The 23674-nt window shown below is 43.8% G+C and overlaps 1 protein-coding gene across 4 annotated transcripts in view; it reads right to left on the bottom strand.

Moving 5' to 3' along the window:
* LOC105687523 (protein Wnt-7b) overlaps positions 1-23674 on the bottom strand; it is a 58979-nt gene that overhangs the window by 29307 nt on the left and 5998 nt on the right. The window contains exons 1-2 of one of the 4 annotated variants that reach the window (XM_048654869.1): positions 15902-17180; positions 12869-13288 (exon numbers count right to left, since the gene is read on the bottom strand). The exons of 2 other annotated variants lie outside the window; for them this stretch is intronic. In XM_048654869.1, coding sequence (XP_048510826.1) covers positions 12869-12945 — 77 coding nt within the window. In that variant the 5' untranslated portion in view covers positions 12946-13288; positions 15902-17180. Of the gene's footprint in view, positions 1-12868; positions 13289-15901; positions 17181-23674 lie in introns of those variants that run through there. One more of the 4 variants, XM_048654870.1, reaches the window with a different exon arrangement.

Genomic DNA, 23674 nt, shown 5'->3' with positions numbered 1-23674 from the left:
TACCGGAAAAACGACGGGAATAGTGAATTATTCGAACGTATAATTTTCAGAAATTTTGTCAGTTTTACACATAATTTGTCGAAAAACATAATTTTCATCTCGTTTCTCTCTCCGGGAATATTTATATCCAGGAAAACACCGGGCTTCGGGGTCCCGTGTAACGTGGCACCGCGTTCGGAGATTTTCTTTGTTCTTCTTCGATAAAATACATTTTCAACCACGAATGGTCCTGGCAAATACGTCCCGCTCACCTTTCACAGATTTACAAATAAATCTACCGACTCCCCGCTCTTTCCTTATCTTTTCTCCCGGATGAAAAAATAAAATAAACTGAAAACGAAATAAGAGGAGGAGAAAAAAAAAAAATAAGAACGAAAGAATTCCCCGAGAGTTTTCTTTCAATGGACCGAGTATATCGTCGAAACCGAAAAGCGATTCTAAAATCTCCCACGTCCACATTACATATATCATTTTACATCATGTACGTAGATAGAATACATCGGTGTATCATGCGTGTGACAAGAGTGACTATGTCGGCCAGTCGTAACTTCGGATTAAACCAAACGCACCTATGGAATTAAATATTAAAAATATGGCGAATTTAACGATTTCAACGCAACGAAGACTGAGGTTCCTAAATAAAACGTGAAAAAGAACTATCGAATATAAAAAGAGAAAAGAAAAAAAAAAAAACCGCCACACTTTTCAAGGAGGATTATCGTCGTCGCGTAGGAGTGCTCGAATCCTTGATCCGACGAACGCGACGCATAATTCGGCGCACGACATAATTGAGAAAGAGGTAAAGAGAAAAAAAAAATGATCGAAAATAACGCGAAATTTTTGGACAATGGTTTGCGCGCAAAATATACACGTAGCCGATCGAACGAAGATGGTGGCAATGCAAGCCCCTCCACATCTTCCCTCGTCGAAATCGCTTAAGCGCCATGCGGGTAGGTCCGCGTTGGCTGTATGCGCGGTGCGTTCTCTCTCTCGTGCCGAACGTGGGCGTTTTTCTCCCGTATCTTCCTCTCGAAGGGTAAGAGCGACCGATTCAATTTATGTCTCGACAATGTGGCTTTGTCTTGCCAAATTATCATACGAGAAGTAACGTGCATAATTCAGCCCTCGAGTACAGCTTCCCATTATCATATCATAGAGCGACCTCGAGTCGGAGGGGGGGAATCAAAATTAAAAAAAAAAAGAAAAGAGGGAGAAATGAGAGGGAGAAATCGGTCGGCGTACAAAGTTATTCGTACGTTCGCATAGCGGGTAGGAGAGGGAGGGACGACGATCACCGATATAACATCGACTCCGCTCCGGAGATACAATTACCGGTGTACGTACACGTAAGTACACGTATATCCATATCGATCGATTTCAAGCGGACAACCGCAATAGCGTACGGTTTTATACATCGCGCGAACGCATCGCGATCGTAAGTCTCACCGGCACCGCGGACCGAGCTTTATAACTATACTTTGGAGGATTCAAAGCGGACGCTTTCACGCTCGGTGTGAAGGCGTTGAATGAAATATACGTCGTCGGATTTCTTACCACCTCCGATTGAATCGCCCTCCGGCACCGGCGTCGCCCTCCAAAACATGTAAGACAAATTCAGACGGACGCGAGGGTACATACGTTGTCCTTACGGCGGTGCGCCGACTGGTCCGATTTTTCGAATCGCGATATTAATTGCGAATCGGAAATCGCCGGGGAAGAGGATGATAACTACGAGGAGGAATAACGCGGTTCTGCGGTTATCGTATTCGCCCGGTTCGCCTCCGGCGGCGCGCATAAGTATTCGTTGCATCTGAGTCATCGACAGGATAATTATACATATAAAGGATATAGCTGTAATACGGGTAAGCCCGCGACGGTTGTTCGTCCGTTCATCGCGTTTCGTCCGTCAGTAGCTCGGAACTACCGTGTTTGGGCCACCCACTTTGCGATACCCGTTCGTTCGTTCGTTCGTTCGTTCGATCGGGCGCCGCGTTACCGGTATGGGTATAATATAATACGTGATATTATACGCGTACGTACAGGTCCCGGCGAACGCACACGCGGACAAACCCTAAGGATATCTTATGTTTGAGAAATTTGCATAATGGAACCATACGAGAGGAACGTAGCTTACGTGCATGTAACGTGTATCGACTCGTGAGTCGGTTGCAGTTTTTTCATACGAACGCGATCCCCGCGTTCTCCGGCAAAACGCGATGAGATTACCCGCGTGCGGGAGAATCCATTTACCGGTTATTCGTACGTATACGTGATACGTAAATTACACACGTAGTTTTATTGACAGTGCCCGCGTAGCTGTGTCGCGGTTTAAAAAGTCGCAAACGTTGTCTCGCATTCGACTTCCACGTGCCGATCCTTCGCGGCGGATGTCGTACGCTCGTTTCGTCGTTTTCACTTCCGAAATCAACCCCGCGTGAAAATTCGACGAGCGTCGCTCCGAGCTTGTACGTTATGTGCGTATATACCGCGCAAGCTCCTTCCTCTGAATTTTTCCTCCTTCGTTTTTTGCGACGTTCGCGGGACCTTGACTTGTGAGTCGACCGCAGAAATGCACGTTCCGCGCCTTCGGAACGGTTCGATATCGAGAGACTTACGGACAGCCGGTTGTTCCGAGAGTTGTACACGAGAGTCGTGAACAACCCTCGACTAACCATTAGCTATAAATACGTACTAAATATTCCCATAAATCAGACCAATAGTCGCATTACATGCGGTCCTTGCTGCGAAACCGTGCGGCATTCGTGTCCACAACTCACTGCCGAACGTATTTATTTTTTATCGGGATCGTTTCGATTCAGGACTGTATATCCGATGCCGGAGCGCGATGCCCCTCTTCTTCGATCGGTGGAATAAGGTTCGCCGTGCTCCAGCGGGAGAATGAAAAAATCTGTTTTCCAGCGAAGGCCGCGGATACACGTACCGCGTACGGGTATCGTTTAATTTATAATTTCGAGAGGACTCGTGAGAAATGGTCTATCCGGATAGCGATCAGCTCGTTAGTAGAGCGTGCGGCATTTTTTCGTCCGCTTCGCGAGCGGTATGACGTATACGTGCCGGGGGATATCTTTCCGGTCCGCGAGTGTACCGCATATAATAGGATATTCAAAAATGTAGCAGGATACGTCGTCGCTCGGCGATGACTCTCGGTGCCCGGCATAAAATAGAGACGCGGGTCACACAGGTCTGACATTTCGGACGTGCGATCCAACGATATAACCGACCGAAGCTCCGCCACCGGCGTATATAATCCGAAGCGAGTATCTCGAGTCCGTTTCGAGCGCGGTGAGATACTCACGGGAGGCAGATTCAGATAGCGCAAAGAATCTGCTGTTACAAATTTTCAGCGCGGATGCTGCAGCCCGGCAGAAGAAGAAAACGAAGACGAAGATGGAGGTGAAGCGGGAGGGAATAATAGCTATGGGAGAACCGCGTCCGCCGCGTCTCTTCCTCCCGCAGGACTCGCCATCGGGAGTCGCGGCACTTTCTCATACACTCCGGATGGGAAAGGTCACGCGCCCGGGTTAACCGTGAAATTTATTATCCTTCCAGAAAAATGGTCCATTCTCCGGTTGGTAGGTAGGTAGGTAGGTAGGTAGGTAGGTAGGTAGACGGGTAGGCCGGTAGGTAAGATTTTATTTCTATCTTCGAATTAAGAACTCTCTTCGTTTTTTTGACGCGTAAACTTTAATAATCGAGTTACGAACCAAGTGCCCATAAAAGTTGACGCGAAAAAAACGACGAGTGAATAACAAGGAACGAGAAGAAGGAAACAACGCGTGTATCGCGGGGTTCCTACGCGGCGGGTACACGGTGTCGCAATACAAGTGGAATTATTACAAGTTCCACGAAACCGCGGGCTTCAGCCGCTAATTAATGATTCTGTAATAATTACGGTGATTATATTCGTTTCGACAAACGACTCGTTACCTAATCTAGCTACGCTTTGAGGAGAAAGATTGGAATAAAAACAGATTATTCAAAGACCGGCAAACTTGCCGGGGACGCGCTCCACTACAAGCACTCATTAATCGACGCGCGTGTTTAACGACATGCGACACACGTAGTGGGTATCCTACAAAGCGTCGTAATAAGCTAACCGAGCGGATGTGATACGGCGAGTCTCTGAAAAAATATTAAAAAAGGCGTCTACGCGTTCGTGGGCGAAACTCAATCATTTCTTTCGTTGAGCGGCTCGCTCGAAACCTTTTTTTCAGCCAACGTTCTACAAAGCGAAGGTGTGTTACTAATTGTACTGATAAAAGTCTCACGCCTACCTACCGTATATATATTCCGCTGAGATTCTCGACTCGCATCCGTGTTATCGCGAAGGAAAATCTTTATCGTTAGATTATATTCAACGCGATAAATTGAATGAATAAATAAAGTAATAAAAGGTCAGCGAAAAATGTGAAGAAAAATTCGTCGACCAAGAAAAGCCAAGGAAGCGTCGCTGGAATGAGTACGGAAATAAAATAACGGCGATCGAGCTTCGAAAAGGAATCGGCAAGGTCTCACCCGCGTTAATCTTCGCTGGAATCGATGTAGCCGCTTTGTCGCGTAAAGATAAGAAAGACGAAGTCACAGGACGGGGGGTTGTGGAAGGGAAATATGATCGATCGTTGAAAAGATGAAAAAAGAAAGCAGAATTCGAGTCTGACGGGAGAGTGATGAACTCGAGTATATCTCCTAATGTGCGGTATATCGCCGAACGATCTGCAAATTAGGGATATAAAAATGACGCCCGTTATGAACGAAAGCAGGAGGTGTGGTCCCTCCCGAATGATTTAGCCTCCTTCGAGATCGTATATAGTTCAGGGACACGGCCTACGATGGTCCTGGACACGCAGAAGCTTTTAGCGAAGGATGCGAGAAGACGGAAAGTTAAAATATATAAGACGCTTCCCACCCTTATCTTGAGAATCTAATCTCAGATACACGGAGCGACGGTTTCTCACCCAGTGTCCTGCAACAGGTAATATTTGGAACATTTCCCGTCCCTCCCTTTCGGAAAAAAAAAACCCACACAAAGACCCGACGGTGACAAGTGGAAGAAAAAAGGTGGCGAAAAACTTGGCTGGATGGCGCCGAAAGATCCGAGATACCCGCGTGTATCCCTTTGGTCCCGGACGGTTTCCGGAGTTCGTTGAAATTCATCGAGAGCCGAGAACCAGAGGGGCGTCACTCGCTCCGCTCGAAGTAGCGATTCAAATTGTGAAAAATCGGGGGGGGGGGGGGAGCGAATCCCTTTTTTTCGTACTCGGGGGAGTTGAAGGGGACGGGGTGGTCGACGGAGTAAATCTCAATTCTTGAAAGAATAGAATTCTCTACTCGATTGTTCATTACCATTTTTGCGATAAACTCGATTATAATTTGAATTTCATCGGACTTGGTTTGTCGGGATTGGTCGAGACATGCTATTCGGTTATATACCGGGGTAATCGGTGATTCTGATAAACGGTGATAACGCATGTGCGTATCTGTAAGGAAGACGGTGATTATCGAGGGGGGTTGACCGCCATATTTAAAAATTCCTAATTGGGACGAACCGTGCCTCTCGCCTCGCTACGTTGTCCTATTTGAATACATTATAGACCGCTTAACTTATTAATTTTAGCACCTACTAGTTCCCTACTAGATTTTTTCAACAGGTGGAACACATCGCGTACATAAAAGCTGTGCGGAAGTTTCGCCGCGGAGATGATTTTTTTTTTTTCTCTCATGGAACTGGTTGAAGACGACTGGCGAATCGAAGCGTTGATTACCCCGCGGTATGAGATACGCAAAATCGGAAGGAGAAAGAAAATATTTGCGGCAACTGACGAGCGATGATCGACGTTCATTTCTGTGAAGCATAAAAATCCGGAATACCGAATACCAGAAACTTCGCGAAACGCATTCCGCGCTAATAAAGACATATTTCACGATGCCCACGTGCATCCTGCGTAAACCATACACCTATGTGCAAGTGGAGAGCGATATGTGTTTACAGGTTGCGTGCAACGCGACGCAGGTCCTGAGGTCGATGACGGTTCTCGGTAGATATGAGATTGTAAATTACTGCAACTTCTTGCGGTGCCGCAGCAGAACGGGGGAGCGACGTATCTCGCGGGTTCGAGAGGCGCTTTGGAATACCGAGCAAAGTGCAAATCTGTACGCGGTGTACGGAGAAGTGGAGGGATCGCCGATCGGCTCACAAAGAGCGATATCCTGTTCAAGATATTTGATAAAAATAATTTACACGGGATTGAATAACTCCGCGTAGATTTTCCGAGATCTTTGCATATCATACGCGTACGCGCGTACATCCGTTCGAGATTTAAGGCCATCGAAAGTCCGTAGAAAGGGAAGATGCCATCGCGCCCGGTTCGCCAGTAGCCAGTGTATACGTCTTCGCGTTGTTTTCTCAATTGAAAATAAGAAGCTGGCGAATCGCGCGTTTATTCGTTCGCCACAAATTCCGGTGGATTTTTTTATTTCCGCCGAGATGGAAGCAGCGGCAGCTAAGCGAGAAACGAGGAGGATCCAACTAGCTATAGTATACCGAGTTACCGCTATTGCTGCTCCTGCTGGCTGTATGGTAAGCTGGTGCTTCGTTCTTCGGGCATTTAGATATTTTAATGGCGCTTTGTTTCGTTGCCTGTGGTGCTGCAGGTATGAGAGTATATCGTTCGCGTGTACGTACGAGTATAAAGCGAGCGAGAAGCGATGGAGCGGCGGCGGCGGCGGCGGGACCTCTTCGCTTTATTTATTTATATATTTATTTATTTATTTAGTTTAAAGGTCCTGAGAGAACGCCCGTCTTTGTTTTCGGCTCGTTATCCGCGCTTGTTCTTTTAACCGAGCATACGTACGGTAGTGGTGGTGGTGGTGGTTTCGCGATGGTCGTCTGATCCTCCCGACCACCGCGCGGTTATTTTAATTGGATCTTTGCCGAAACTTTGCCGTTTTCTCTCAACCTTATAATAATGCCACAGCGCGTCACGAAGTTCGAGAATCACTTTATGCTACTCCGGCGCGGCTCAAGCTTGCGGTATACATTATTACACGTATATAAAAAATCTATAGTAATATCCGAGCATGGGCAGGACACACGTGTGCGTCGGACGTACACACCTTTGCATTTCTTTGTCTGGTTTTCTCGGCAAAAAATCGCGAAGCCTACTACCTCCTCGGATTGTCTCTTTTCTGCGGAATTCAAAATGGCGATCAATTACCAAAGAATTCCTCGCTATATAGTAGCGAAATATGTATGCGTGTAAGAGGCCGGGGCACGTGATCCGATCCTGGCGTCAGAAATAAGCATCGCTCGTCGTTCGCGTTCCTATTTAGTCCGTCGCAGTTCCTCGGTTCTTGCGATTCCACTCCGTCTTCGTCCACCGAAAGTCGTTTCGCTCGCAGGGGATCCTGAAATACGTAGACGCGGTAATCGGAGGCTCGCCGCCTCTCCTCGAGGATCTCGCGTCTTCCTTCGACGATTCGTGCCCACTTGTACCGAGCATCAACGGCAGCACCGAGAAGAATTCCCGAGTCTTTCCGCATCGGCCTTCGTTCCGGAGACGTTTGTAATGGAAGGAAACAAATGCCCCGGCGATGGCGCGGTTACGCTTCGCTACGCCCGTCGAACTTTACGATCCCCGAACGTTACGCCGAATCCCCGAGCGGAACCCATGGCGGGATGGAAGCGTTCCCTTCGCTTCCATTGGAAGTTTTCGGTTACGGTACCTTCGATCAATTAATTTCGACGATTTCGTAACCACCCGGAACCTCCCCCCGCGCGTATCTCGATCTTCGTTGTCCGGCCCGCGAACGGAGAATTATTATTTTTTTGTCGTCTCTCTCGGGACACTTTCCGAGGTGTTGCTGCGGCGTAAGAGAAAGTGTGAATATTCTCAGAAGAGTGCACAAGTGTACCCGACCGAGCCGATAATTTAATACGATGCGATCTATAGTCTAGTTGATAAATTATTCACAATTATTATCACGGGCTTGTTGTACGATTCGTTTAATTATATTTATATACGGTAGCCGGTTGTACGATCGTTGATACGCTGTGGTATGAGTTTCATTCGTTCCTGTATGGGAGTCGGAGATGAATACGCTACGTATATCCAACCCGATGATCGTTACGACCACGTCGACCGCAACGGGGGGTCCGACACCAGTTTATTTCATACCGAGAGATTGAATTTAGCACACTGTAGTTCCCGTGCTGAGAGACTGTCAAAGTCAATATAGTCGAGGATTGCTCCGTTAACTCTTATGAACGATATTAGACCCGACGCTTCAATTTTCACCGACCAAATGATGCCTACCAGAGTTCACGATTCAAACTTCAGGCGGACGATTTCGGGCTTTGAAATAGAAAAAATTCAAAAGCTGTAGTCTGGATTTTTCATGAGGTTTTAGAGACCGAGAATTGAATATTTTCCGAATCGTTCGGGCGACTGATTTCATATTTTTCGGTCACAGATATACGATACCACCGACTAGATTGAGCTACGACAATCACCGATTAAGTGATCGCCATTTAATCGCCTTTCCGTGCAAAAAGAATGAGATATCTCATTAGGGAAATTTTTTAGCTCAATTTGGCTTTCAGATTTGGATTTCTGAGTTGGTTATACGTGACATTACTCTTGTAAGCCAAAAAAAAAATTCGATTTTTGAGCAAAAAATAAATCATGGTTTCAATTGGGTTTAATATGCTTTTCTGACGTATTTTGACCCCAGGAATCCGAATCTGGAAGAAAAATTGATCTATCTCTGAAATTGACCGAGTTATCGCCAATTTTCAGCTTTTCGGGGTCAAAAATAAAAAATTGATTTTTTGATCTATATTAATGTAATTTGAGCTCAAGAATTCGAATCCGGAAGAAAAATTGATCTATCTTCAAAAATGATCAAGTTATCCTCATTTTTTCGCATTTTTTGGTACAATTTTGAGGATATCTCGAAGGGAAAAAATCGTAGCTCAATTTGGACATCGGATTCGTGTTCCTGAGGTCGAAATACATAAGAAAAGTGCCATACGATCGATTTTAAAAAATAAAAATTTTTGGCCAAAATTTGAGATTTTTCCAAGGGGTACCCCTTACGATTTTTTCAAATTTTGACCAAAAATTTTTATTTTTTAAAATTGATCGTATGGCACTTTTCTTATGTATTTTGGCCTCAGGAACACGAATCCGTTGTCCAAATTGAGCTGCAATTTTTTCCCTTCGAGATATCCTCAAATTTATGCCAAAAAATGCGAAAAAATGGGGATAACTCGGTCACTTTTGAAGATACACCATTTTTTCTTCCAGATTCGGATTTCTGAGCTCAAATTACATTAATATAGACTAAAAACTCAATTTTTTATTTTTGACCCCAAAAAGCTGAAAATTGGCGATAACTCGGTCAGTTTTAGAGATAGATCAATTTTTCTTCCAGATTCAGATTCCTGAGGTCAAAATACGTAAGAAAAGCATATTAAACCCAATTGAAACCATGATTTATTTTTGGCTCCAAAATCGAATTTTTTTTTTGGCTTTCAAGGGTAATCTCACGTATAATCAGCTCAGGAATCCAAATCTGAAAGCCAAAATCATCTACTCGTGCAATCGATCGAAATTGTAATACGACTGACAATCAATTAAAGTCAGATTCAAATGAATTTTCCTTTCATATGAACTTTCTCGCGTTGTGTAGGTATAAAGAATGAAAGGGGTCTGGTATCTTCTTGTGAATGTATAGTTATACGAAATGAATGAGCATCTACACTCCTCTCATGCATACCCCTTAGACTCAGAAAGATGAAATGAAAAGTCACTTGATCCGGTAAAATATGAGCGTGAAACCGTATGATACCGTAACCATAAACGTCCCATGTCCTTGACTTTGCTTGTTAATTTCTTCATATAAGACGTTTTGAATTAATTTTTCGAAGAATTCACTCGCTACGATTTCCTATTATTCAACTTTTCTCTCCATTTCATTTCATCTCATCTCTTGGGAGTAGAAACTCCCATATACTAATAATCGTAACAATGAACGTCGCTTTTTAACGACGATTTATAAAGGTCTTCGGTCTCCACCTTGTCCAAGGTGGACGTGTACGCGGTCGTGTGGCTTAAATCGCGTGTGAAGAGCATTCAAGAATATCCGACTTGTCTTCCGCCCCGGTCGCTTCGGTTTCGAAAAGATCCCGCGGCAGCGGACCCCGTTGCTACGAAGACGACGACACTTAAACTCCGTACATCACGGACTACAGGGAAACGCTTTAAAATATCGCGTTTTATACTCCAGCGTCTTGAGAACCAGTTGATGGATGACCGGCTCATCCGCTCAACGTACGTATACCGCGCTTACTATAATCTGACAGCCCCGGACCACGCGCTGCTCCGAAGAAGACCTCCGACAGGGTGAAAGAGGTAAACGTAATTTAGATTAATAAGCATGTAATCAATTTTTTGCATCGGTATGTACGGCACACGCAGGTATACGCCGTTGAATGTACACGGGATCTTTGGTATTCGAGATCACGCGGATGACGACGACTGCGACGACGGGCGTTGAAAAGTTTATTAATCGACCCGATCGCCGCACCACCCTCTGACAGCAGACCGCGTCGAATGACGTTGAGAATTTTCCCAACTTTCCATTCCGTAGCCTGCAGGAAGTCAAAATTTCTTTCACATCGAACGACGATGTACGAGGAAACAGAGTTTTGAACGCATTATACACATCGGTTTTCGCCCGGGGCTGTGAAATCAGATCTTATTATAGCAGTGTCTCGTGTCTTTTTGTATCGCGTGTAAGTAACGTACACGCACGTGAACACAAAGGTACACGTATTCGTATTTACTCCCGTAACGGTCACGCTGTGTATCGTGGATCACGGATCGTGGATCGTCCCTATGCTCTGTGGTGGATCGTGACTTGCGACGCGATGATAACCGATGGACCTGAATCGGAGATCGATAGATCGACGGTCCTACGATATCTTCGCCGAGGGTTCAAGTAGAGTTCGATACCGATATCCATGGGAAGAGAATTCGGATGGACCGAAATTTAGAGGCTGCGTTTATCGAGTCGTCCTCGAAAGATCTTCAACGCAGGTAATTGGATCGCGTCGCGACGCAGCTGTGAACGCTACGGACGTCCTTCGACCCCTTTTGGCTTTTCATCCGCGAACGAGTTCTCTTCCTTTCCATTTCTCGTATCGTGCGTACATTTTTTCGTTACGACGATTATACTCATGGTCGCGGATGGTTTTTTCACGGTAGCGCACACGTATCGCCTAACCGCATGCCTCTTATACCGAATAAACTATTATCGAAGCAATAAAATAGCCTTATATCGAGTTGTCGATTTGCAGCCAATTTGTTTCCTAGGAAATATTCGATTCGCGCGATTCTCGCGTTACGATGTCGTTGATAGATTTCTAAAACTTTATACCGGTGGAATATTGCAAACTGCAGAATTGACTCGAGGTGAAATTTGATGATTGATATGTTCCTCTGATTTCCGTCGATGAGAAAACCCAATCGTCCGAAAATCAAGAGCATTCGAGATCGAAATTGCCGAGTAAGACGACCCTACGACGTACGCGGTAATATTCATATTCAGGCATTATCGATGTCCAATTTTTTTCCCATCGAAAAAAACTACAATGCGAGAATTCGGTTGTAATTCGGTGTGTCGAGGTCCAGACACGCGTCTTCTCCGTAGCTATACCTCGGGCCGCATCGTAGCGCGCGCGATGCCCAAACCCTTTGATCGTAAAACGCGTCTCTTACGACCCTCCGAGATGAATCTTTCCCTCTCCCGATAACGCGCGAGACAATACCCATTACGAAAGCAATCTACTCTCGAGTTTAAAGCTCTCTCCGAGTTCCCTCCTCCTCTTTTCACTCCTCCCATGCAACTGCATCCCTCTCGTTTCCGACCCACCCTCCTCGTCGCAGCCGCAGGTTAAATATCGTGTCTTTTTTTCACTTTTCCTTCCGGACTCCACCTGAGTTATTCTTCGCGGGCATAATCATTTCCGACAACGACCGTGAAGAAGCTTCATAAATATTTATACGAAAAAGATAAAAAAGAGAATCTGGGTGGTGACTTTTGTCATCCGGATGACTCGTCGTTCGCTCGAACAACGTCGATGACAACTAAAACGTCGCGCGAACGATCGAGGCGCGGTTCAAGATTCAAGATGGTCGCTGCGAAGTAGTATATCACAACGCTCGTACGTAATATCAAGATCATCGGAACCCCGATCTATCCTTATTCTCATTAACTAAATTGGCTGGAACTATAACACAATTAAGACGCAGGAATAAGAAAGAGAAAACATGCGGCGGCGGCGCTCCTATTATAGATATATTACAGATATATATATATCGGTCTAGCGTATAAATTATGAGGAGTTTAGGTAATTAGTTGGAAATTTGAACCCAATTTCTTCGATCGTTAAGGATTTCGGGGTTGTAAGTATAACCGCGAGCATTTCATAAAGGGCAGAATGGAGAAGCCTAGGAGAGTACCTATATCGAGACGAGTTCGGCATCTTGAAATATCGACCTAATTGAGTCCAATTATATCCACGGAAGCGAAGTGATGATTGAGTGAAAAAAAAATAAAATAAAATAAGAATGAGCGGAATAAAAATTGAAAAAAAAAAAATGAAGAAGGGAATTGAGCAATCGAGTGATCACATTATGGGACGTGGTGCGTAGAGAACGTGGTTGTAGGTTTTCAACGACGTGATTCCTAAAAAAAGTTGACACAATTTTTCTTACAGCGGTATGACCTTTGTTAACACAACCAACGAATGTTAATTAAAGAAGGATTCATTCGTGACTCTCACCTGACTTGACGAGGACCCGGGACTTGCCCGAGAACCAATAGGGCTATCGCGATTACCGCGACTTCGCCACGACGCATTTCTCACATTATATACAATATCACTTTATTAATTTATTTCGTCAAATCTTTCCGCTTCACGTGTGTACGTTTATATTATTATATCTATTCGCGTAACTGTCCTCTTCGTCTACACGGATGTATGACTCGTCGATCATCGATCGCAATTGCAGCGGTATATTTTCGCTCTTCTTTCGAACCGACACTCGTCGTACCTCGGATCGCACAGACGATCGCTTCGGACGATTCGATGAAATTTTCACTTTCAATTCATATGTCCACCACATCAACGATTACGTACTTCACATATAACCACTACGCTGCTGCTGCTGTTGCTGCTGCTGCACCCTCGCGTATATCAAATCTACAATTTCGATTAATCAGATATTATAATTGTATTATGATAATATCTTTGCGCAACAATATGCACCGAGCAAATGTCGGATGAATGTGACAGCGGATGGATTAATGGTCAACTGTCGGGGGGTACTCGATGATTTTTTTTCAACGCTGCGGGACGAGGGGCTGCGGTCGTATGGAAATATAAATGGTCGGAGTGGAAATGCAGTCAGTCGGGAGTTTTACCTGAATTTATACCATACTTGAGGGGAGCGATATTACACATTCATATCCAAAGTTGAGGAGGTGAGAACCGTACGAGTTTCATACAAGTGAGTCAGCTCGTATCGACGTCGAGTGGATACGCGTAGATTTATACGTAGATAAAACCGACGATGATCGGGCGAACCGCAGGTATCTTCCAGAAAAGAAGAGGAAAAAAAAAAAGAAGATTCGGATAGACGACTGTATCGAATATTTGAAAAAAGTTGCGAGAATCTTACGACAACCGGAAAAAAGACGAATTTTTTTTTCTAATTCCCCGTGCGGTTACACCGGAAGTGCAGGTATTTAACCAAGAGCGACAGCTAATTCGGCCGTACCTGTAACGCCCGAGGCGTAATAAAAAAAAGAGAACAAAAAGATGGGTCGAAGAATTTTAAAAAAGTTAAATATTTTCCTAATTATTCGGATTATGCAATAATTATATTTGTCTTTCATAAAAACCCGCACGAACATCGCGGTATTACGTCTAGCTACGGAACCTTATTAATGCTATGTTTTAAAATACACAAAAACGTGCGAAGTGTCGAATATAATGGGCTGCTTAGGCATATCTCGGACAGATCAAATAAATCTGCCACGTAACACATGTACAACGTGTAAGAAAAAAATCGAAAACAACATTAAGCCAAAGGAGAATGAAAAAAAGAAAAACTGGTCAGAATCTTGACGCCGATGATTTTTTGGCCCCGAGTGTAAATCGCTCGATCAACGAAACGTACGAGTGTAAGTGCAGAGGCTGCACCGCACGCAAAGGAAGAAGCTAATACGTCCCGAGCAGGTTGGGTCTTTTAATCGAAGGTGATCGTCGAGTTTCAATTAAGAGAACAACTTCAACTGCACAACTGCGGTAATTCGTAAGACTTTATTGATATGGAAAAAAAGGAATATATGTTTAGTCCGTTAAGGAGAGACTCCGAACGAGTAGGTAGTAGCCTCGCGTATACGTATGCGAAGATATCGATACGTGTAAAATCCGATTGGCTCTTCAACCGGATGATACCGACCAATCGGAGAAGTTCTTGTGGAATATCGTATGCATATATGCCGGTGGTATCGAGGCGTAGGTGCAAAAAATCGTTCCCCGTGGGTGACCGGGGCGGATGTTTTATTATAACGCGCGAGCGTGATCGGGTCGCATCCTACGGCAGGACCTACGTACGGAATGGTGACGAGTAGCTATCGTTTTTCTTCAATTTTTCAATTTTCTTCGCCCGTTTCCTTCGTTCGTGTAAAATCATGGGACTCGGACGGATTGAGAAATTTACGAGAGAAAAAGGAAGAGAGAGAACCGAGAAACGCAGATCGAACCCGGGCGTTTCACACATTTTACCGTTACCCGCACATATACGTAAATATGTACCCGACTCAAAGTTCTTGGAATATAAAATTATAGAATAGAATCGATGCGATGAGACGTTGAGGTGATAATCTGGATATTCTAGCGCGGACGGTAAAAGCTCCCTGGCGTCCGAGACCTTGTAACGTTAATTCTTATCTATGCGACTTTATGGTCAACGGGAACACGGTTGCGAGATCGAAAGAGAAATATATGTATTATTCGAAAGAGTTTCCGGATGCGGGAAATAAATAATTAACGTCAATAAAAAAAATGAATGAATAAATAGATAAACTCGTGCGCGCGGTGATTCGGCAAACGGTAATATTATCAGAAGTATATACACCTTGTTTCAGGATATTATACCTACTAATAGCCGTCTACACATAGAAAGTTTATTTAATCATTTGGTATTTATCTGAAATGACAGAAAATCGTTAAGACTAATGGGTTGAAAACGGATTTTATACAGTCGCACGATAGTCGGCGCGGGAACATGACTCCTAATCGGATACACGGTATTACGTATACGTACACTCGTAATATCGCCAAGTTAACTAATTAGCAAACCGAGTCTAATTAACGAGATTACCCGATACACGTGAATATATAATATATATTTCAAAAAAGGGGGGAACGGTCGCAGTGATTTACCTACGCCTCACGGCGAAACGAGGGGGGTTCGTTTCGTCCGCGTGCGAGGAGATTGAAAATGGGAAACAGAAGAGGAAGAAGAATCGTAGGTCCGCGTAACGACACCTGACTGACTGACTGACCGATGGCGATGGGGTGACGGTACATCGCACGTTTAAGGCAATTCGGAACGCCTCGGAATATATCCACTCGACGTCGACGATGAACATTTTTTGGGAACTTGAAAATCCAAAGTTTGCTCGGTCATAATATTGACCGGAATAATGTCCAGCGGCCCTTTGAACCTGTACCATAACCGAACAAACGTATCCCATAAATAAATATACATATTTATAAACATATATACGAACAACAAAGACGAACTTCTTTTTACTTTTTGTTCCTCCTTAAATTTATTTATCATTTTTTTATCCTCAAATATAACGCAGGCGGATGATTCCATCCGGAACACGAGTTTCCGTATACGATACGGTTTTAATTATCGTCCTAACAAAGTTCACATTCACATCACCCCGCGTCACAATCGATACGATAAATTTCCGAATTTTCACCAAACGACGTTAATTAATCTCGGTAGAGGCGCAAATATCTTCATCCAGAAATTTCGAACCACTTTGAAAACCGTAGAGGAAAAGAAATAATTTTCAACTATCCAATTCGAATGCCTCGTCATCGAATCCCGTCATCGCATGGATGCGTCAACTTTCCGATCCTCTTCCGTCAATTTTTGACATTCTAACGAAATCCCTCGAGAGGTGAAAAAAAAAAAAAAAAAAAAAAATTCAAAGGAACTAGAAAAAAGTTTCACTCTTTCTTCTGATCAAGTGGGAATTCCCCCGACGCTCGTAACGATTATCCGTGCATGCGTGATCGAAGCGAGGAGGGCGGAGGAGGTGATTTATTTTATTTTTTGGCGAACAACGGCGAAGGTGTGAATGAAAACTGTCGCTCGTATCTCGCGGATCACATGGAGACACGAACGCGCGGACAAGATGTACGGGGCGACGTTCGGTCGTGCACAGGTCCGACGATGGACTGGCTCCTGGCTTTGGGATCAGGTCTCGTCCACGACGACTCGCTGGTTCGCCTCTATACCTACACCGATATTGCTTGCTCGCTACAAGCTAACAGCTAACCCATGCCCACCTGTACGGTGTACCGACGCTATAACTATACACATACAAAAACTCCAACTTTGCTTCTCTCTCCGAGTACCGCGCGCCCCCTTTTCCGAGCTCGATTTCTCTCCTTTTCACTCTCGTCTTTCGATACGTCTGTTTTTCTTTTTTTTTTTTTTCCAGCTTCGTCCGACGGTTCGGTTCGTCTTCCTCTTTTATATACCTGCTGCCGCGATGCTGCGGGATCGCGTCTACGTACCGCACCGGGGGGACCGAAGACGCCCCAACGTCGAGGAGGACCGCGTAGCGCGGAACGAAATCCGCGGAGAGAAGCGTCGCGACGCTTTTCGTTTATACGAACGAGAGTGGGGAGTGGAAGCGGATGTCCCACGTTGCAGCGGAAGCGCGGATCCCAAATTCGGCGATCGAATCTCCACAAATTTCTCTACAACGAACATTTCGAAGTCCAAGAGCTTTTCGTCCCGGCGAACTCTCCCCGTCGCGAAAGAAGAGGAAGGAAGGAAGGCGCGACGCGTGCTCGCCTTCTATAAGGGAGGTTCGCGGCACGCGCGCGAAATTCCACGAAACTATAACCATGCGAGGAAAAAGAAGGAACGAAACTGCGTATCGCGCATTAAATTATACATGGGTGGAGGTAGGATCTAAAAACGCAAAAGCGAACCCGTTCCATCTCACCGGCGGGGGTACGTCAGCCTGACGCGTAGCGTACGCCGTACGAATAGGGTAGGTAGGCAACTATTTAATAATACGTAATTACCCTTCCATATGTTTTGGCCGGCGTGCAACAGCGGGAGAGGTTGCAACGCATGAAGAGGGTTGGAGGGTGAAAGCTGCGGTCACGTGTGTGCAACGAAGGCTACGTACCCCCGTCAAACATATCCGTGTGCACAACGCGGGTTATAATAGGCGGAGGCCGAGGTACGCGCGTTATGGCCGCATCGCGTGAATGCGTCGCGGACCTTAACAATAACAAAATTATACCTGTGCGCAACGTGCACTCGGTATCAACGTCGCTCGCCACTTTTCTACTTACGTATTATCAGCTTTCCGCAAAATTTGATCGTCAACCGTGGGATTCACCGCAGGATACGTACGTGTAACGATGCGGTCCTCGATACAGGTCGAGGTACAGGTACGTAGCCCGTGTAATTATAATAGGGAACATGTGACGCGATGGTTGTAAGTTCGAATATTTTATTTATGAATCGTGTTTGTACACCTATCTATAAACTAGACTTTGCGATTTTTCATTTACCTTCTCGTTATATTTGCATTCGCTTCGGTCGCGTATGACGTATAATTTGTAAAATTATAGAAAATTGTCAGACACCCCGTATGGAAACGGACGAGCGGTATTATACGTTGCGTATACGCTACAGCGATATAATAAAACCCCACGATTTGATTGCGATGACTTGAACAAACAACAGGAATTGTGTCTCGGTGCGCACAGCGTGCCTAACTGTCTACGTACGCCGTGTATGCTCCTATATTATTTAATACCTAGGTACAGGGTATACGGATTTTCGGATCTCTGCCGCGCACCTGTACGGTCGCATAATTTATTCCTATTACACCCATTGAATTACAACCCAAAAAATGACAATCAACGGCCACGAATAGGTGAAGACATTATACGTTGAAACAGTAGGGCGCTAGAGAAATATATTCCTCATTTCACGAACAATACGGGAAACGAGTGTACACGTTGTACACGATACCTAGAGGAAATTGCACAATGCGGTAAAAAGAGAAAAAATGTAAAAGAAACAATCCATTGTGAACTATTTTACGACCGCGCATCGGTTGTCAGTTGCATTAACGCAGTTATGCTTGCATACGTTTGGATTTTAGTTTTTCCATGTATACCGTCATTAATAGGCTCGGGAAGATTGTAAAGGTTTTTACAGCCCCGGGATTCTGGATTTTCGGGTTCCGTTATTAATGTATACGCTATACGGTACGAACAAAAACGTTTCGGTGAACAGATTTTACGGTGCATTATTATTTTTATATATTTTTTCATTGTTCATTGGTAATTTACGTCGCACAATCACCGTGTGGTTTGTGGAAGTTAATTATCGAACGCCGTTATTGTATATGAACTCTCGAAGCATTTTGTAGTCCGTAATCAGGATGATGTTATATCCCGTATCCGAAGAATTATTCTGTTATAAATTTATGCGAGGGAAAGAAAAGGAGAGAAATAAGAGAAAAAAAAAAAAACGATTGGAATTTCAAAGTAGGTAGATGTAAAAACAATCATCGGGTGTTTTTTTTTTTTCTTTTTATCCTTGATTATCCGTCGTATTAAAATTAATTTGACCAGGAAACAGTAAAAACTTCCACTTACAAAGTTGGAAAATAAACGACAGTGCAGCGCGTTTCATCAATTCTTATATTTAAAATAAACCCTGTGTTATAAGCTAACATACGCAGCGTCTTCGTCCAACGAGGGGGGATGAATCCGAGATAAGTCTCTCGTAAATATGCAACAAGTTAATCTAAACAAAGTTACGATGCTAATAATAAACGCTTGCGTAGTCATGTAAAATTTCATGAATTTTCCTTTCCGTTTTTTTTCCAAGATTACCCGCTGCCAAAATCCAGCGTCACATCCGCAAGGGGTGAATGAAAAGCGATCTCCAAATAAATAGCTAGATATACATATATGTATACATAGGTGTGTAATTTTCTCTCCATTTCCAACCCGGGAAACTACCTTGACCCAGTAACGAATTTTGAATTCAAATACAATTCGACCCTCCCGGAGTACGAACGGCACTCAACCAGCCGACCCTCGACGTCCTTAAATAAGCCGTCTCAAAATCCCTCCTTTCACGACCATACGATACCTATGTTATAAACTTCCGATGCCACAGGCCGTAAGATTCTTACGGCCATAAGTCCAAAACCTATCCAAAGATTATTTTCTGGTGTTCGATTACCGGCGGCATTTTTTCTCCCTCTATCCCCCCGACTGTAGCTACGCTGCGGATTTTTTTCCCGACATTTTTACGAAAGGACTCTTCTTCCATCCCCTCGTAGAGAAAAAATTTCTTTGCCGGAGAAATTAACTGATGTGCTGCATGAAAATGATTTCTTATTATCACCGTTATTATGTACGGAGAAAAAGGATATCACGGACAATCGCCGGGCCTCTTTTATTCCGAGATACAGTTTTCGGGGACCAAACCTACCCCAATCTTTTATACCGTGATGCAACAATGGCGTACGAGCCTGTAACAGGCGTAGCCCTTGCGAGGGGCATTGTGCGCGACAAACATCTGCTCGAAATACAAACCGCCAATAAAAACGTGTCCATGTGTGTACATTGCCTATATAATACATGTAAATATATATACTATGTATATAATCGTGTATCGGCGAGAGAAGGCGAGGTAGAATCGCCGCTGCTGCCGTTGGTGCGGCCACGGGAGGGAATGAAGCGATGAAAAGGAGAATAAAAGAAGGCCGATGGGGTGCCGTTGAAAAAGATGATAAAAAAGAAATAAGGTAAAAGAAACGCGAAATTGAACGACACGCGATATACCTGCTGCTGCGAGGCGCTCGTTTCGTTTATATCTATATAATGCCTCGGTATAGCTATACGTAGTACCTCGTACTCCTCATGAGCCGTAACCATATGCTACGGTGTTTCTCACTTTGAATTCATTTCATCGAGTTAGTTTTTTTCCCTCGAATGAAGCGTGTAGGAGGAATATGTAATTATGTTGTGTATAAATATTATAGTCTGCATCGGAATAATCGAGAGTCGATCTTGAAGGAATGTCCCCTCGAAGATACTCCCGCGTTAGAGTGTGAGAATATTTCGGTGAATATGGGAAAAGTACAAGGGGCGGGAATCGACCGTAATAAATGGTCGTTGAGCTGTTTCTAATCTCAACGCGGATTCCGAAAACCCCGTTTAATCGAAGTTATATTTTATTACATCTCTCTTCTCTCCGTTATCTAGACGTCCATTACGCCCGGTATCGCGAGGAGGATTCGAAAAAAAAGGTGAACGAATTTCCGTATCCGAAGACGACTATCGTCGAACGAAGATTCATTTTCTTTTGTTCGAAGAAGAGATAAAAAAAAAAATTAAAAAAAACGCCAGCTGATCTTCTCAAGCCACCGCAGTCAACGTGCACGCGGGATCATTTTTTTTCTCCTCTCGAAGAGGTATAAAAAAATCTTAATTAACTTTTTATGCCCAACGACGCGGAGAGAAAAAAACGGAAGCTATTAATAATCGATTTATCGTCGATTAAAGACGTCGATCTCCAAACCGAGATAAGAAATAAATTTCGTTTATACCCTAGCCTTCTTCTGGTATTCCAAAAATTCCGAATCGATAAAAAATAAAGCTCATTGTAAGCTCCAACGGTAAATATACCTACGAAAGGATTTCGCCAGATTGGGAAACGGAATCTAGAGAATCCTAACGTCGGAATGACAGAAAATACAAATAGCCTTCTTCATCCCGTGGAAGGGTTGTTTGAAAAAAAAAAAAATTCTGGTCCCGACGTCTACGACCTTTCGAATAACGAAGAACCATTATCCTCTACGCCCCTATAAACCACCAGGGGTCATCTTTAACGTAAAAAGAGGGAACGCAACATCCTCGAACACATTTCTATGAATGGGTCATCGAAACGGACAATCTACATAAATACAACGTAATACATATATTAGGAATGACGGTTCGACGCGATCGTTTATCGATCAATAAATCATCATTAATTAATGATCGATTTATGATTGATCGTCATATATTTTTATTCGTCGCCTACACCTACACAGCGTATTTGAATATAAAAATAATCACGGGTTTGTTATATGTACAGTGCCATGTAGGTGAAACGGGTTGCGATCAACCCGGGCGTTGAAATATTCGAATTTCTGGGTCTCCGAATACACCCGAGCTGCGCTGGGGTCAGCGTAGCCAGCAGCGTAAGCCGTTTTGTTGTGACGCGTCACCTTGAGGGTCGTAGATATCAACAAAGCTCCACGCCTGTGGCTACGCTGACTCCAGCATTGCTCGGGCTCATTCGGAGACCCAGAAATTCAAATATTTCAACGCCCGGGTTTATCGCAACCGAGACCGACGCCGCGACGCAAGAAATTCGAATATTTCGACCCGCTTCACCGGAATCACGCGATATACATTTTTTGACTCACGGTGTATGGGATGAAAATTAATGAAAAAAGAGGAAAAAAAATGTCGGTGGGATCTGCATATTCGGCATCCCTCGACTTATCCTAGGAGAAACCGTCGGGATATTATACATGCGGATGGATATACGCGTGCGACTGAGGTAGGTGCGTACCGTACGCACAGATGCCGATGTCACATATGAGCCCAACGCCTATAAGTTTTCGATATATTTTGACCCTTTCGTTGTGGGCTGTTTTCGTGAAAATAGTTTATAAAGGTAACTAGTTAGTCAGGTATACGTATAAGCGGTTCGGGTTTTAAATCATACAACCGACTGAGCTTTCTAGTATTAATCAAATTAATTAGCGACGTTTGAACGTAATATGAAAATCCAAACGTTATTAAAACACCGAAACACTGGGAATATAACTTGGGCCATTTACGCGCGCTGTCCGGATCAAGCGAGTCAATTTAGTTTCAGGGCTTATCTTACACACCGATCGTTTTGCCGATATGTGTACATTAATCGTTTGAACTCAACGTCATTTCGAATATACATATTAAATCTGTACGCAGCATAACCATAACGGACGTTACCAGTTTCCTCGTATTTAAAAATTCTCTCAAATCTTCGTCATTTTGTCTTCAGATTTTGAAAAAAATGAGAACAAAAAGAAGAAACTAATAAACAGCCAAGAAAAGTACCTATATACCTCCATCGTCCCGTAGGTACGCTAAAATATGAGGGGAAAGAAGAGGTGTGTGTATACGGTGCGAGGTTTCGTATCCCTGGGAGGGTTTTTGGAAGGTCTTAAAGTGGTGCGGTCTTTCGATAATTAGAGGGTACCATTGTTACGCGGGGGCCAGTTTCAAATAAGTTCCCGAGACCCGGAGTGAAATAATAAATGCGGTAAAACACTCGAAATAAATGGCGTGATGTTTCACGAGATGAAACTACAGATTCTTTTTGTTCCTATTCGTTTTGGTTTGTATCCGCATTTCGGGCAAAAAAAAAAAGAAAGGTACGCATCGCAGGTTTGACGACGGAGTGGTATGTACAAATAAATGTATAAATGAAAAAGAAGGATTCGAAGGTGATTTTACAAATATACGGAGCGGAGGAGATGGAAAACAAGATCATAAAAATAAGAAAAGTACCATCTAATTCCGAACTCCGCTCGAGACTATTACGGTCGTAAGGACATATATGCCCCCCCTCTGAGCATGGACATTTTTACAAGCTGCAATTTAGGACCAACACGCGCTATATAATAGAATCGTGTTCCGTGATATTCTAATATAACCCGAGAATTATCGCGTACGGTGTATTACACGTGCGCACCTGACAAAATCTTTTTGAGAATTCAATTTAACTAAATTATTCCTCACGAAAATGATCAAAGAAACAAATACGACAAAACGAGTACTCAGCTGCATTGTGTTGTAAAGTCAGACGCTTGCCACCGCTACGCACCGTTTATAAAAAGGATGTAAGTGCACGGCGATGGTTTTTATTTTTTCATTTTAATTCACGTCTTTTTTTTTTCGTACACAATTTCAACGGATTATGAATTTTCTAGGCATATCTCGTTGCCCCGGGCTATCGATCCCAAGCTCGTTAAGGATTCCTTGCCTTCCTATTTTTTTTTTTTTATGTTATTTGAAAAAAAATTTCAGTAAATATTCGATAAATCACAAGTAAAATAATAAATATATCAGTAAAGAAAATTATGAAAACAAAATAAACGACTTCGGTTCATAATGAGCGGAGTCTTATATATAATTGAGGCGGTACATAAATTTTCGAATAAATTGGGCGTGGTTATTTTTTGATTA

Source organism: Athalia rosae, chromosome 4, assembly GCF_917208135.1.
Source record: "Athalia rosae chromosome 4, iyAthRosa1.1, whole genome shotgun sequence".
Classification (NCBI taxonomy): Eukaryota; Metazoa; Arthropoda; class Insecta; order Hymenoptera; family Athaliidae; genus Athalia; species Athalia rosae.
The sequence above is the reverse complement of the archived record's forward strand: the minus strand, read 5'-3'. Positions and strand labels throughout refer to the sequence as shown.